General features: G+C 40.1%; 1 protein-coding gene across 3 annotated transcripts in view; it reads right to left on the reverse strand.

The window, feature by feature from the left end:
• The window catches only part of ALCAM (activated leukocyte cell adhesion molecule), a 207,452-nt gene extending 193,534 nt beyond the window's left edge, over positions 1 to 13,918 (reverse strand). For 2 of the 3 annotated variants that reach the window (XM_032350159.1, XM_032350142.1), the window contains exon 1: positions 13,324 to 13,918. In XM_032350159.1, the coding sequence (XP_032206050.1) occupies positions 13,324 to 13,396 (73 nt within the window). In that variant the 5' untranslated portion in view covers positions 13,397 to 13,918. The remainder of the gene's footprint in view (positions 1 to 13,323) is intronic. The other variant, XM_032350150.1, reaches the window with a different exon arrangement.
• Positions 13,919 to 14,327: the final 409 nt, after the last annotated feature.

The raw sequence follows: 14,327 nt of genomic DNA on the forward strand, positions 1-14,327 counted from the left end.
GGGAGCCTGCTTCTCCCTCTATCTCTGCCTTTCTCTCTCTTTCTCTCATGAATAAATAAATATTTTTAAAAATCTTTAAAAAATCAAGACAGGAAGAACTTTCATTAATCAAGATTTCCAATTTTTATTAATCCATTTATTCAATCAACATATATGTTCTGGGGATATGTTATGCATCAACTTATAAAGAGTTTATTATCTGATAATCACATTGTTGAATGAGCTTATCCCTACCCCACAGGTTAGGACAGAAGGGTTAAGCCATTTGCCCAATGTTACCTGATTCTTAGGTGGGAAAGAGAAACATGGGTTTCAAAACCACAGAGTTTGGCTCCAGAGCCATATTCTAACTCTAATCTATAATGGAAAGTAAGCACAATAAGACAATTACTTACTTGAAAGAATCCTTAAAACTAAGAATAAGCTACACGCTTGAATCCCTGGGTTGCTCTCTTAATAGCACAACTTATTTCGAGACGAAATGTTTAAAAGCTGTCTCTGTGCTGGCAATTCTTAAAAATGCCAAAGAGCTGGGCCCTTTCTTTAACTTAGAGCATTTTAGTAATAAGTTAGGAGAAATAATGTGTGGGATTACACAATACTCTGTAGAACAAAAAAATTATTCCCATTTTGAATTTAAAAAAAGGGATTATCATTTTAAATGTTTTTTTCCCTTAATTGGAACTCCAATAAGAGTTATTCTTTACCATCAATTCAAACTTATACAAATTTCTCTAAATGAATGTATAATTTTGGATCTTAGCATTTTTAAGCTTCAAAGATCTTAGAAATCATATGATACAATACTTCCATGACAAAAGGGAATCTCATAAAAGGTAAATTAATTGTCAGAATCACAGAGAGGTAATGGATCAACTTAGATTAAAAATATAGTTGGGGTACTCTAAATCAAGTGGATAACTGGGAAAATAAAAAAAGGGAGAAAGATGTAAGTATAGACAGGTTCCATGTAGAAATCTATAATCATTTGGTTAAAAATCTAGGCAGAGCCATCAGAAAGGATGAATACCTACCATTTATATCAATACGTATGAAACTGGAGGGTTTTATACTACGTGAAATCAGTCAGTCAGAGAAAGGCAATTATCACATGGTTTTACTCATATGTGGAATATAAGGAATAGTGCAGAGGATCATAGAGGAAGGAAAGGAAGACTGAATAGGAAGAAATCAGAGAGGAAGACAAACCATCAGAGACTCTACCCTGGGAAACAAAATGACAGTTGCAGAAAGGGAGGTGGTTGGGGGGACGGGGGTAACTGGGTGATGGATATTAAGGAGGGCACGTGATGCGATGAACACTCGGCGTTATATGCAACTGATGAATCACTGAACACTACATCTACATCTGAAACTAATGATGTACTATATGTTGGCCAACTGAGTGTATATTTTTTAAAAATCTAGGCAGTGAGGGAAAAAAACAGCTATTTCTCCTCTCCTATTCAAATATATAGACATTTCCACGTAATAGAGAACACAAAAGTAGTTATCAAAAAATTCAGTATTTTTTCATTGGAAATAAACTTTGTTCTCCTTTGATGCCTTGCTATATATTAGAAGTATGATTTACAGGAGTATAACTAATTTCCTCTAGTGATTTATTATCCAAAGGATACAGAGCGCTAAAAACTAGGATTTTAAAGCATATATTATTTGTAGAAGCACTTCTGAATCCCATTAATAAGGAGATTACTCAATTTCTAAAATATCATTAATATTCAAATTATAGATTCTTAATAATCTCACTATTAAATTAGACACCACCAGATAATCATAATAAATAGAAGCACCCTACAGTGTTCATAAAAGGAAAGTAGTGGAGCTCCCTCTATTGATTTATAGTTGAGTAAATGTGCCTTGTATATAAAAATCTTAATTTTATCATCAAAATTATTATATAGTAATCATAAAATTATAATAGTAAATTACAATAGTAAAATTTTTTCTTTCTAAGGTCTAATAGCTTTTAAATTATAGAAACACATATACAATATCAATTTCTAAGGATAACTTTATAAACTACAGATGTCCTCATAATTTTAGAGCATATATTCTTTCTTAATAGTTTTGGCTTGCAGAGATCACATTTAAGATTATAATTTTCAATTTGTGGAAGGTTTTTTGTTTTGTTTTCCCTGAGTTGATAAAACTGAAATTGTTTGACAGATATTGGGACTATAAAACATTCTAACAAGAATATGAAGTCCAACTTTGTTATGGAAGTCTCCCAAAATGCATGTAGATGGAACTGAAATATATCTTCCAATCAGGAAATGAGGTATTTTCAAATATTTTTTGGTATGAATAAACTGACATAATTATATGGTTACTAAAAAATGTGATTCATAACAATTATCACTGAGAGTCCACTGGTGTCAGGCAGTGAGAAATGCTATATACTCACCTGATTGGAATATCCGTATCAAATGGACTTGGTAATATTGTTATCCTCATACTACAAATCAGAAAACAGAGACAAGAGCTAGAAAATCAAATTAATACTCAGTTCCACCATCCAAGCCCTTGGACTCTGGTGCAATAGGACCTAGGCTATGTATTGATAATCTGTGAAATCTGTGAGCACTGACATTCCATAAAAATTAAGCAAAGAATTATTTTTTTAAATATCATAGAGGTGGGGCGCCTGGGTGGCTCAGTCGGTTAAGCCTCTGCCTTCGTCTCAGGTCATGATCCCAGGGTCCTGGGATAAAGCTCCACATTGGGCTCTCTGCTCAGCAGGGAGCCTGCTTCCCCCTCTCTCTCTGCCTACCTCTCTGCCTACTAATGATCTCTGCCTGTCAAATAAATAAATAAAATCTTTAAAAAAAATATATCATAGAGGTATAACCATACTATCTACAATAAAATCACTATTCAGGCAGTTCAAATCCTTTCTAACCAAATATTTTGGATCGATTCTAAAAAATAATAACCTCTAAACTATACCCTGAAATTCTACTTTTTAATTGTTTTATCATTTATTTTAGGAAGGAGACATACTTCTTATTAGCAAAGAGAAAAACCACTGAGCAGATGCAGGTTTTGTTTTAATAAACATATACTTATTTGTCATTCTACTGTGATAAGAAAAGCCATTCTATCTCATATTAAATAGTCATTTCCAAAAGAAAATTTCTATTTGAGAACTAGATTACCATCCACTACGGTTGCGTTGAGTAAAGGATTAATCCAACAGAGTAAATGCAAATATGTATTTCATTTTACTCTTAGATCTGATAGCAAAAGCATTATTCATATTTAAAGCCAAGCCCATCTCTGCAAAAAAAAATATAAAACCTATGTCTTATAACCAACACAAGCTTTTTTCTTCAAAGTGTCATACCTACCACCGGGTAGAGAAAGTGCTTGCAAAATAAGGTATAAATGCCACAAGCTGAAAATAAACTAAATGCTAGGCGGAAACTGCTTTATTTTTGAAATTACAGTTGTGCATATGAATATTAATTCCATTATGAATACTTGTTACTTTGTTTAAAAAACATTCTCAGCACATGCTCATTAAAAACTCTGCATAGACACATTGTTATATTTTTTATATAGACATGGCAATAAAACTATGTCTTACTCTTTTCTGTAAAAGCTCTAAAAATTACAGGGTAAAACATATTTAATGACACTAAATTTTCAGATGATACTTTTTATCCACTAGTAAGCAATTCCGATGAGCCTGTTAAACTTGTTGAAGATTGTTTAAAATACGACTTACTTAAAAATAACTGAAATCTGTTTAGTAAGACGCATTATGAAGGGTTTACGAAATGGCATTAGTTAATTCACCTACACAACGTATATCATACTTACAATGAACTAACACAAATATTTGGGAACCATCTGTGTAACATAAAACAATATCAACTATTCTTAAGGCTCACATGCTATTGTCTCTTAATCCACTGCTTTAGTTAATCTGATCCCACAGAGTATGAATCTTCCAAAATGAAAGGAAATATGAACTTAAATTTAAATAGTTTATGTTCTAAAAGTTAGCCATCTTATGTGGAAAGAGCAATGATAATAATTCATAATAAATGTACTTCTTTCACCCATTTTCAGCCCTGATACATGTGTCATAAACCTAAGCACCGAACTATCTAAAGCTTTTGCCTAACATGTGAGCATGTGTGTGCCTATTACTCCTGTAATTCTCATTTTTCCCATTGTTTTAAATAAATAAGAATCAACTTATTATCCTGTTGGGTTTTTTTGAAGTTACACTTTCTCCATAAGTCTATACTATTAATATACGGAAGGGGCATCCCCATGTGCTCTTGTTGGGATTTTAAATATATACACTCTTTTTTAATTGAGAAATAATTAACATATACCACTGTATTCATTTTATATATAACACAGTGATATATGTATATATTGAAAAATGATTATCACAAGTTTAGTTAACACCTCATTACCACACAATTACAATGTTTTTCTTATTATAAGAACTTTTAAGATCTTCTCTCTTAGCAGCTTCCAAATATATAATAGAGTATATACTCTTTGAATTGTAATTTTAGAATTTTTTCTAAATGAAAAATGCATATATTCTTTGACTCAGCAATTTCACATTCAGGACATTTCCTACCAATGTAACAGAACATATGCACAAGAACACGTATTAGGATGTTCACTGTCTGTAACAAAAAAGGCTGGAAATATTCTACGGTTCCAAGAACCGGGGAAATGGTTAAATTAATTATGGTATGTACAATAAAATCCAATATACCTTCTCAAATGAAGGAGAGCTGTATGTGCTGATATGGGATAATCTCTTATTCTTCAAAACGTGCTTGTTAAGTAAAAAAGGAAAGGTACAAAATGGCATGTATAATATGTTCCCACTTGATTTTTCTAAAGGTGGAAGTATATACGCAAATATTTGCTTGTATATAAGTATTTGAATAAGATCAAACAGATCCTCTCTGAACTCTTCAACTGGTGAGTAAATTAGGGAAATCATAGGAAAAGTATTCAAAAGACTTCAAAGAATTCCTGGTGACTTCCAGGACTTAGAAGCCATGTTCCTTCCCATGTTGACATCATAACTCGTGCTATCCTCTCAGCCCATACCTTTTTGCTTGATTATTCCTCAACACATACCTCAGATGTTACTTCCTGAAAGAACCTTTCCAAATTTTTCCTGAAGTCCAGACCAAATCTGGACATTCTGATATAAAATGTTTAGCTGTTCTTGTAGTACCTAGCAAAACTTCTAGCAAATTATATAATTAGTCGACTGATGTCTATTTCCCAAAAAGAACATAATTTCTTGGCTTGACAAGACCTTAACTGTCTAGTTAAGTCACTAGGTGTCTGTCTAACCTAGACAGTCTAATCTAGACTGTCTAAACTAGTCACTAGGTTTATTGCAATATCCGAAACACCAAGCACAATGCTTTGTACATACTGAGCACTCAATAAACATTTATTGAATGGTGTTACACATGGTTAATTTCCAGAGTTTTTCTAAGTTTTTATTTTAATCCCATTTAGTTAACATACAGTGATGTATTCATTTCAAGTTAATTTACATGAGTTTTAATCTTGGACTGGATAACAATGTGACACGCAGGCAAGTACCTAAGTAATTTCAAGGTCCTATAGCTCCAAACCTTGAATCTGTGAGTTCAGACATAAATGAAACTAAGAACATTGTTGTCTCAAAAAACTAGCTAATTTGCTATGGAATTTTAGATAATCTTTTAACCTGTGGCTTCATCTATTTCAGCTGTCAAATAAGAAAACTGAACCAGATGAACATCTATGGCAATTTCTCTTTTTTTTTTAATTTTTTTTAAAATATTTTATTTATTTATTTGACAGAGATCACAGGCAGGCAGAGAGAGAGAAGAAAGCAGGCTCCCTGCTGAGCAGAGAGCCTGATGCGGGGCTTGATCCCAGGACCCTGAGATCATGACCTGAACTGAAGGCAGAAGCTTTAACCCACTGAACCACCCAGGCGCCCTACAATTTCTCATTTTTTCCAACAATACCTCTTCTATCGCATTTTAGTTCTAACCATGATTTGCATGCCTTTAACCCTTCAACACTGTGCGCACTCTCTCCCACTCTGTCCCTCCCTCTCTCTCTCTTCTCTCTCTCTCTCTCTCACACACACACATACACACACACACTCACACTTTCCATAATTTTATTTCAGGAGAAAATAAGGGTTCAGCCATAGTATAGTGCTTTAATTGACAGTGCTTGAGTCTCTATAATCTCTCATATTTCTTGCCGAAGGAGTAGAAGAGGAAGATATAAACAATGAATATGGGGCTAAGTAAGGATACTTGCTGCTGTCACATCACTCACTGGTTGATTGATTGCAAAAATGATACTAATTCTCTCTCCTGGTCTTTATCCACACTATTTGCCAAGTGTTTTTTTAGCTCCTTCCAGTCAGTAGGAGGAAATGACTTCCCCATTCTTGAATATGAGCTGGACTTGGGACTTGTTTTCACCAACTGACTGTGGCAGAAATGATGGTTTGCCAGAAGAAGCTTTCCATATTTCTGCTTTTTCTTAGAACCCTGCTTCCACCAAGAGAACAAGCCTAGGGAAGCCTATTAGAGAAGAGTCGATTTTCCCTGAACTACAATCAGTGAACTCCCAGAAGCAAAGCTGCCTAGCCTGACATGGAGCAGATTATAGTAAAATGAAGATGTCTAACTAAAGTAAAAAAAAAAAAAAACACCCAACTCTCCAGACTAAATTGCCAGAATGCAAAATAATGAAGTACACAAAATGGTTGCTGTTTAAACCACTACGTTTTGGAGTGCTCTATTACACAACCTAGTTATTTGATGTACTATGGTTCAAAAATTCGGTAAGACTAGCTACACATGCTTTTATGTTTTCTTCTTGATTTGGAAGTAGGTAAATTCCATACCCATAAATCCCCCACCATTAGGGAAAATACTTGGGAATGTGCTGACAAGAGTTTTAGCCACCGTGACCAATGTCCTCTCCGTTCATTCTGCCTTATTAATGAGGACAAAACCACAGCATCCCTTACTTTGTGTGCTTAGATAATATTCTCTCGACCTTTCCCACCGCCACTCCCTTCGGGGGTTTTCTGAGTATCTGAAACATTTATACAGATGAACCAAATAACACATGGATGCCTAATTAGAAAGCCTTGGCACGAACTGCGATAGGCATGTTGTTGGTTGCCCCAAGCCAGTTCACCAGTTGTAACTGATAGAACTGTAGTTTACATGTACAAAAAGACTTAAGCGTTTCCTTCAATTGCACAGCTATCCCTGATAATTATTTTTAAATCCAAATAACAGTGGAGCTACCGAGAAACTTCAAAGAGGAACAGAACTGGAATTGTACAAATGGCTGAGAAGGGCTTTCAGGATCAGACTGAAACCAGCCTTCCCCGGTAAGAAGTATTGCTCCCAGGTGAATTTCAAACACCATTATTCTCTTGGTCTATCAGGTCAATTTGGTTTCCACACCAAACCATGGGATCCTTAATGTTTTACATCCACTGCAATAACCTCACATCTCTCCTATACTTGATATTAAAGGGGTTTTGTGACCTCTTGTTGATATTTCATTGTACCTGATAAATTTTAAAAAGTTAGAAATATGCACTTTGTCAGGATGAGAGTACTTACAGTTAAGTAGTCTAAGACAGACATATCAACAAGCATGCCATTAATAATCATGGTGACTATATCATTTGTCCTCCAAATTGCACTTTTGAGGGTGAAAAAAGGTATCATTAATAACTGAATCAGGACATCAGGATAAACAGGACTGTCGTGTGTATACTGGGATGTATGGCTCATGAAGTAATAGAGGAGGAAATTTTAGGGGGGAAAAGTATTGGGGCGGGGCTGGCTAACAAGCCAGAGAAGGTGGATAGGGGTCTCATTTCTGATTATTCTCCTGAGTTTAGTTTCATTACGTTGCAATACTATAAATTCTTAGACACAGACATGTTTATTGAAATACTTAAACTCAAAGACAAATTAAGTAATCCTTCGATTAGAACTGCTCTGGATTGGACTGATTTGATCATATCCTTGAATGTTATGGATAACTGAGAACCGACTAGATAAATAAGAGAGTAAGCAGTAAAAGCTAATTTCATTCTTGGAACATACACTACAATAATGGACTATGATAACAGGTTATCATAAAACAAGTACTGAATATCACAGCACATTCGGAACTAGTCCTAGCTGAAATATATAAGATATTACAACTAGTAATAAGATGGGGAGAGAAACATATAAATTTTGTTATTTAAACAAAGAAATCAACTGGATGAAAATATCAGTAACTCCAAATATATAATACTTTGTACACTATAAGGATACTTGCAATAACTGTAGGATTTAACCTTATCCAACAGACAATAATATCCTCTTCTTAAATATAGAAGATATATGTTAGTCTTGACTTTATTCTTCACAGGGAAAATTCTGCCCCAAATAAAAAAAAAAGAGAGAGAGAGAGAGAGAAATATAAATGAATATTTTTCCAGTCCTTTTCATTTCTTATCGAAAATAAAAAGGAGCTGATATCCAAGAGTAAATAAAGTCATCACCCACCACTCTCAAAGAAATTTTCTTCAATATTTCACTGAATTAGCTCATTTCCTAATATGCCACATACATTCAAGTATAAGAAATGAAACGGGACTTTGTGAAAATCTAACAATGAAGAATAAAATTGACTTTGAGAAAAGTTAAATTCAAGTTTCTATGTGTACACCCTATTTAAAAAAGATTTTTGAAGATTTTATTTATTTATTTGAGAGAAAGCAAGAGTAAGAGAGATCACAGAGGGAGAGAGAGCCCAATGTGGGGCCAGATCCCAGGAAACTGAGATCATTACCTGAGCCAAAGGCAGATGCTTAACCTACTGAGCCACCCATATGCCCTATACATACTATTTTATCATAGCGGCACCTGTGTTGCTTTCCTGCATATTTGGGATATATATGCATGTGTCTGCTTGAGTTAACAGCTGCTGAAAGCTGGTCCTCTTTGGTGATGTTTTATGCTAAATAAATGGCCAGAACAGAAAAAAATGTGTTTATGACTATGAGACAAGGTGATTATAAAGCATTTAAGATACTGTATGACAAAACAGTGCCATCTAACACCAAGTATGCTGACAATTTAGTGCTCAATTTTACAAAGGCCTATGTTTAGTGACATGAAAACATAAGGGGGAAAAAAGAAAAAGGAGAAAAAAGGAAAAGAAAACAGATATTTTACCTGACTTTAAAAAGTGGTCAAGGTGATAATTAAATGTAACAGTGTTTTTCCACAAAAAATAAAATAGAAGTCTTAATATAGCATGTTGTCGTTGAAAAATTCAAAATGCTGAGCAAGGGAATTACTAATTTCATCAAAATCAGAACCATACACTAAAAAGGGAGAAAATTTACAAATGGGAAATAAGAAGGAACAGAAAAACAGCTTTCCCAAAATCGGAACATTCTTATAGGGCATAACTGAAAACCGAACACGAGTGCTGACTCCAATTAAAAAAAAAACAATAATTTCTGGTAACACATAAAACTATGAAAGTAGGTTTTTATTGATTTTTCTCTTTTTAATAAGTTAACAGGAAACAAGCATTCTCTTCCAAAATTCTATTTAAAAAGATAAGCTAGACTGAATTTTCTAAAAAGTCCAAAAAAGTTTGGAATTGTGTCACAAAAATATTTGGAATTGTGTAGATATTAAAACCATAGGAAAACTTTTATTTTCTATTTCCTTCTATATTGCACTTAAAACCACCTTGCAAGTCAACTGTTTTGCTTAGGGGCATCTTTAGGGTATGTATACACACAGGCTTTGTCGCATGAACATACAAACATCAATCATCGCTTACGTTTCATTCTAGGAACTGCATATGTAGTTTAAATAGAGGCAATCTTCCAGGAGGGATGGGTTACCTTAATGGAGTTTTCTGAGACCTAAAAATCTTTCCCACTGTTAGGGTCTCTTTTCCCAGGACAGTGAGACAAATTCCTCTCTATCACACTTCTTTTTTTTTTTTTTTTAATAGCCCTGTTCAGGCCTGAAGGACTAAGCACAAGATATTATAATGGATTTATACAAGTGGGAAAAAAGATGGAAAATTTGCAATCGGGTTCCCTAGCAATTTTCTAGCAACACAATTTATATGAACTGTATCCATTCAGTCTGTCTGAAAGCATTAGAAAAATACAATTGGATAATGACTCTGCCTTGCCCAAATCAGCTTTTTACCTTAGGTCATCAGAAACAGTTTTGAGCTAAAGAGATCTCAGAGAATAGATCTTTAGTCCACTGTTTTACTTACACATGAGACAGCAGAAGCCTGAAAATGGGAAATAACTTGCTCAAGTGCCCAAAGGTGAATGATGCTGAGCCAAGCCTAGAAAAGCAGTTTACTGAAAAGAGTACCCCATTAAGTTGTAAACTGCTATTGGATTAAATAAATCATCAAGGAAAAAGCAATATTTACCGGCAACTAAGCAGTTTGCAGTTTTTAAATTAATACATTTTAGTAGTCCCACATCAGGCAGTCTGCAAGGACATCATTTGAGTTGATGCTTTCCCCAAGGCCTACTGAGGTAAAACTGCATGTGTTGAGAACACAATATCCAACTGGGGCAGGGATGGGGGGCGGGGAGGCCTTTAAGTGTGCTTATGTCTTAGAATTAACCTTGTATCAATGACAAATTAAGAAAAATTCCTGAGGGCACGAACACAAATTACCCAAGAGAAAAAACAGTCAACTGCAGGGGTCCCACCTCCTTGTTGTAAATAATCAAGGAAAGCATTTTTTAAAGCAATACAAAATGTCACCACAGGCTGACGCTCTTTCTACAGGGATAATGAGATTCTTGTTTCCTCCGACGCTGAGCACTAAACTTCATTGCCTTCATCTCCGAATTCAGTTTCTGTGGCTCCTGCATATTCTCCCCTCCCTTCAAAACAGGTAACATGTCATGCCTACACCATTCAATGACTGTGTAGCACTACAGACCGAAAGACCTGAAGGGGCAGTTTCACAAACTCGAATTTTTGTTCTCTAGGTCTCGACACACACTACTAAAAGTGCTCCGGAAATGAAGGGCAGCAGGCGGGTAAGTCAGTTAGTCGCTCTGATGAAGCCAGCCCACGGGCTCTGCAGCCCTACCGGGCTCAGCTACGCAGAGGGCTCCGAAGGAGGCGCACTTCCCTTGCAGGACTTGAGTCTGGAAAAGGCGCTTTTAAGTGCCACAACCCTTTCTTTTAAAACACTGTGACACGCACACAGGCCGGCCCGATAAATTCAAGGAAAGCACTGATCTGAGAGGCTGAGGTTTCTGACCCTCGGATCGGCCGAGGTCGGCCGAGCGCGGCAAGAATACTCCCAGCTCACCCAAAGCGCTCACTGGGTACTGGCCGGAGACGCGAGCTTCTGGCTCCAAACGAATCACGTAGAAGGAATCCTGAAAGGGGAACCTGTCCCTTTTTAGCAGTTCAGTGAGGAAGAATCTGTCCCCCGAGGTGGCTCAACGGAAAATAAATACCGGAGCGACCGCACGGAAAGGGGAACTGGGCGTGTGCGAGTGGTCCCGGGGTGTGGGTGTAGGTGAGACAGCCCTCTCCAAGGGACGAGAGGGTTAAACTGAAAACCAGCGGTGGGAGGGTGGGATCTTTGCATTTGGCTAACGACCTCACCCCTTCCACCCTCGTCTCCCCTGGGCTCCAGAGTGAGTACCCTCTCCTCCCACATCGGACAATGGGACCTTGAAAGAATGAAATACACAATGTGCCAAAGTCAGGGAGGGGTCTCCCCTTCCCACCACCGGGTGTTCTTACCCCACCCCACCTGCTTGAAATCCGGTTCTACTCGCGTTTCACAGGCTCCGCCCCAGAGCCAGAGATTGTCACAGATGCCTCTTTTTCTCGCCTCAGAACTGCAGGTGAGCTCATTACCTCACCCAGAAATGTAACTTTATCATAAAGAGATCCGGAGAGGGGGCCCCCCTCCCCCGCATCACCACCACTAGCAAACCCAGTAGCAGCAGTTCACAAACACTTGTGATCTTCGGATTCTAGCCCCCAGCCTCACTTTCCCTCTCTTCCTGGGAGAGATCCAGAGGCTTTCAAACCTGTGTTTTTGGCCTCAGTTTGCCAACAGCTGAAGGGATGTGCAGAAATTAAAGATGCGAAAGGGAAGTGAGTCTTTCTTTAATAACAACTAAAGAAAAGGGCACCAGAACAAACAGAAGCCGAAACACACACAAACACACTAACCAGGAAGTAGGAATTTTACTTGCAAATGTCTACGAAGGGCTGGAGATAAAACTTCAAAAGGAGAAAAAAATTCCAAAAAATTCTCAAGTCTAGCGACAAAATGAACCTGACGCTCCACCAACCGAAGGCGAACGTACAAGATGCCCCGTAAGGACCAACTCGCTTCAGCCGACCGGTAGGTCTCAGGGTGACAGCCCCAGGGGCCGTCCCTAGGGCAGGAAAGGGATTCCCGACTATATATTTTAGTTATTGGGGATTTTTGCCTATTTTTCTTCTGAGGCTCAGTACATAACTGAAAACTGAGGCTGAATCACAGGTCCTAAAAAATCCACAAATCGCTCACTAAGGTCTCAGAACCCTGGATGCTAATTCCAGTTGAGGCTGTGTTCTCTGCCTACCACCACCCACCCCTACACTCACTACCCACCCAGACAATGGGGGAGGGGGCGTTCAAACCAGGATTTAAGCTATAGGAGGTTTTTAAGGGAGTGATCAAAGTCCTCCCTTTCTCTTCTACCCCTCCTCCTTCACCTCCGAGGGAGGGGAAGTTACCGGGGGATTTAATACGAAAAAAAGTGCGGGCAGTTACTACCACCGAGCTAAGCGAAAGGAAAACTGCCCCGAGCGCAGTGACGTGGACTTTGATATTCGGAGACTGAAGGAATTGTCAGAGGGCAAGGGCTCGCCGCCTAGGCGGGAGCCGCAGGGGGAAGGAGAGAGATCCAGACGAATCCTGCCCGCGGGGCCCTGACGCCCCAACCCCGGCAGCACCCAAAGTTCCTGGAGATTTACCCAATGCCCCCAGTCTCTGCCCAAACTTGAGCCAACCGGCCGGGCCCACACGTGCGGCACAGGTGCCTGAACCCAGGGCCAGCCCTGTGCCTGCACCGCCGTCCCTGTACCTCCCCCCACACGCCCGCGCGCACTGCCCCCGAGGTGCGAGGCCCTGGCCCGGAACGTAGAAAATTACCCCCGGCCCACGTCGGCCTGGGGCTGCCCGGAGGCCCCTGCTCACCTGGCCTGAGAACAGCGGCGGAGATCAAGAGGCAGAAGACTAGACGGCAGGAGGGGCCCGCCTTCGATTCCATATTCCTCCTCCTCCTCCCCCGGGGGCCACCGACAGAGTCCGCGCCGCAGGAGGGGGCGTCGTCCTCGGCCCCGCGCAGCCCGCGAGCTCGCAGGTCCGAACGCAGGGGCAGCGGCTTCTCCCAGACACACCGCCCCCCTGGGCTGTGGCGCGCCGGACCTTCGGATCTCCGCCGCGAGCAACTTTCCACCACGCAGTGCCCCAACTCTTCCTCCCTCCGCTTCAGCCCCTGTCCTCGGCCCCTGGGCTGCTCCTCCCGGCACCGACGACCCTCTCTTCCCCGGAGACACTTGAGTATTTCGGAAAGGTGTCCGTGGATCCTTTAGGCTGGTCTGTTATTCTCCTTCTCGCGGGATAACAGTAATAATGGTAGTGGCAGTGTGCGTCAAAAGCCCGGAGCTAGGAAGGAATCGCCGAGGGCAACCGGGGAGGCGAGTCCAGGCGGTCTCCTCAGGTGGCAGAGCGGTAGCAGCGAACGCGGCGGCGGCGGCAGCGGTCTTCGGGCGGCTCTGCGTGGAGGGACTGGAAGGCGTGTGTAAGCTGCCTTTCTCCTCCTCTCTCCTCCCCGCCGCGTCCCTCCTCCCGCGTCCCTCCTCCCTCCTCTCTCCTCCCCTCTTCCCAGGACGCGGCGCCGAGCAGGTGGTTGGAGCACCGACCTGCAGCCTAGAGGCGCTGCAGGACCGAGTCGCAGACCGAGTCCAGCTCCGGCGCTCCGCGGGGGAGGCGCTCGCCGGATCCCGGGCCCCCCCCCGAGTAGGAGGGGCTTTCCCGTGGCTCCGCCCCCGGGCCCGCGCGCGCCAATAGAGAGCAGACGCAGGAGCCGCGCGCGCCCCGTTGGGCCCCCGGGACAGCCTCTTTCCAGCAGCGTTACCCGCGCGCTGTCTGTGCGGACGCTCTTTTCTTGGTGCCCACCCAGCCTCGACAGGGTTCAA

This window comes from Mustela erminea, chromosome 1, assembly GCF_009829155.1.
Source record: "Mustela erminea isolate mMusErm1 chromosome 1, mMusErm1.Pri, whole genome shotgun sequence".
NCBI classification, from domain to species: Eukaryota; Metazoa; Chordata; class Mammalia; order Carnivora; family Mustelidae; genus Mustela; species Mustela erminea.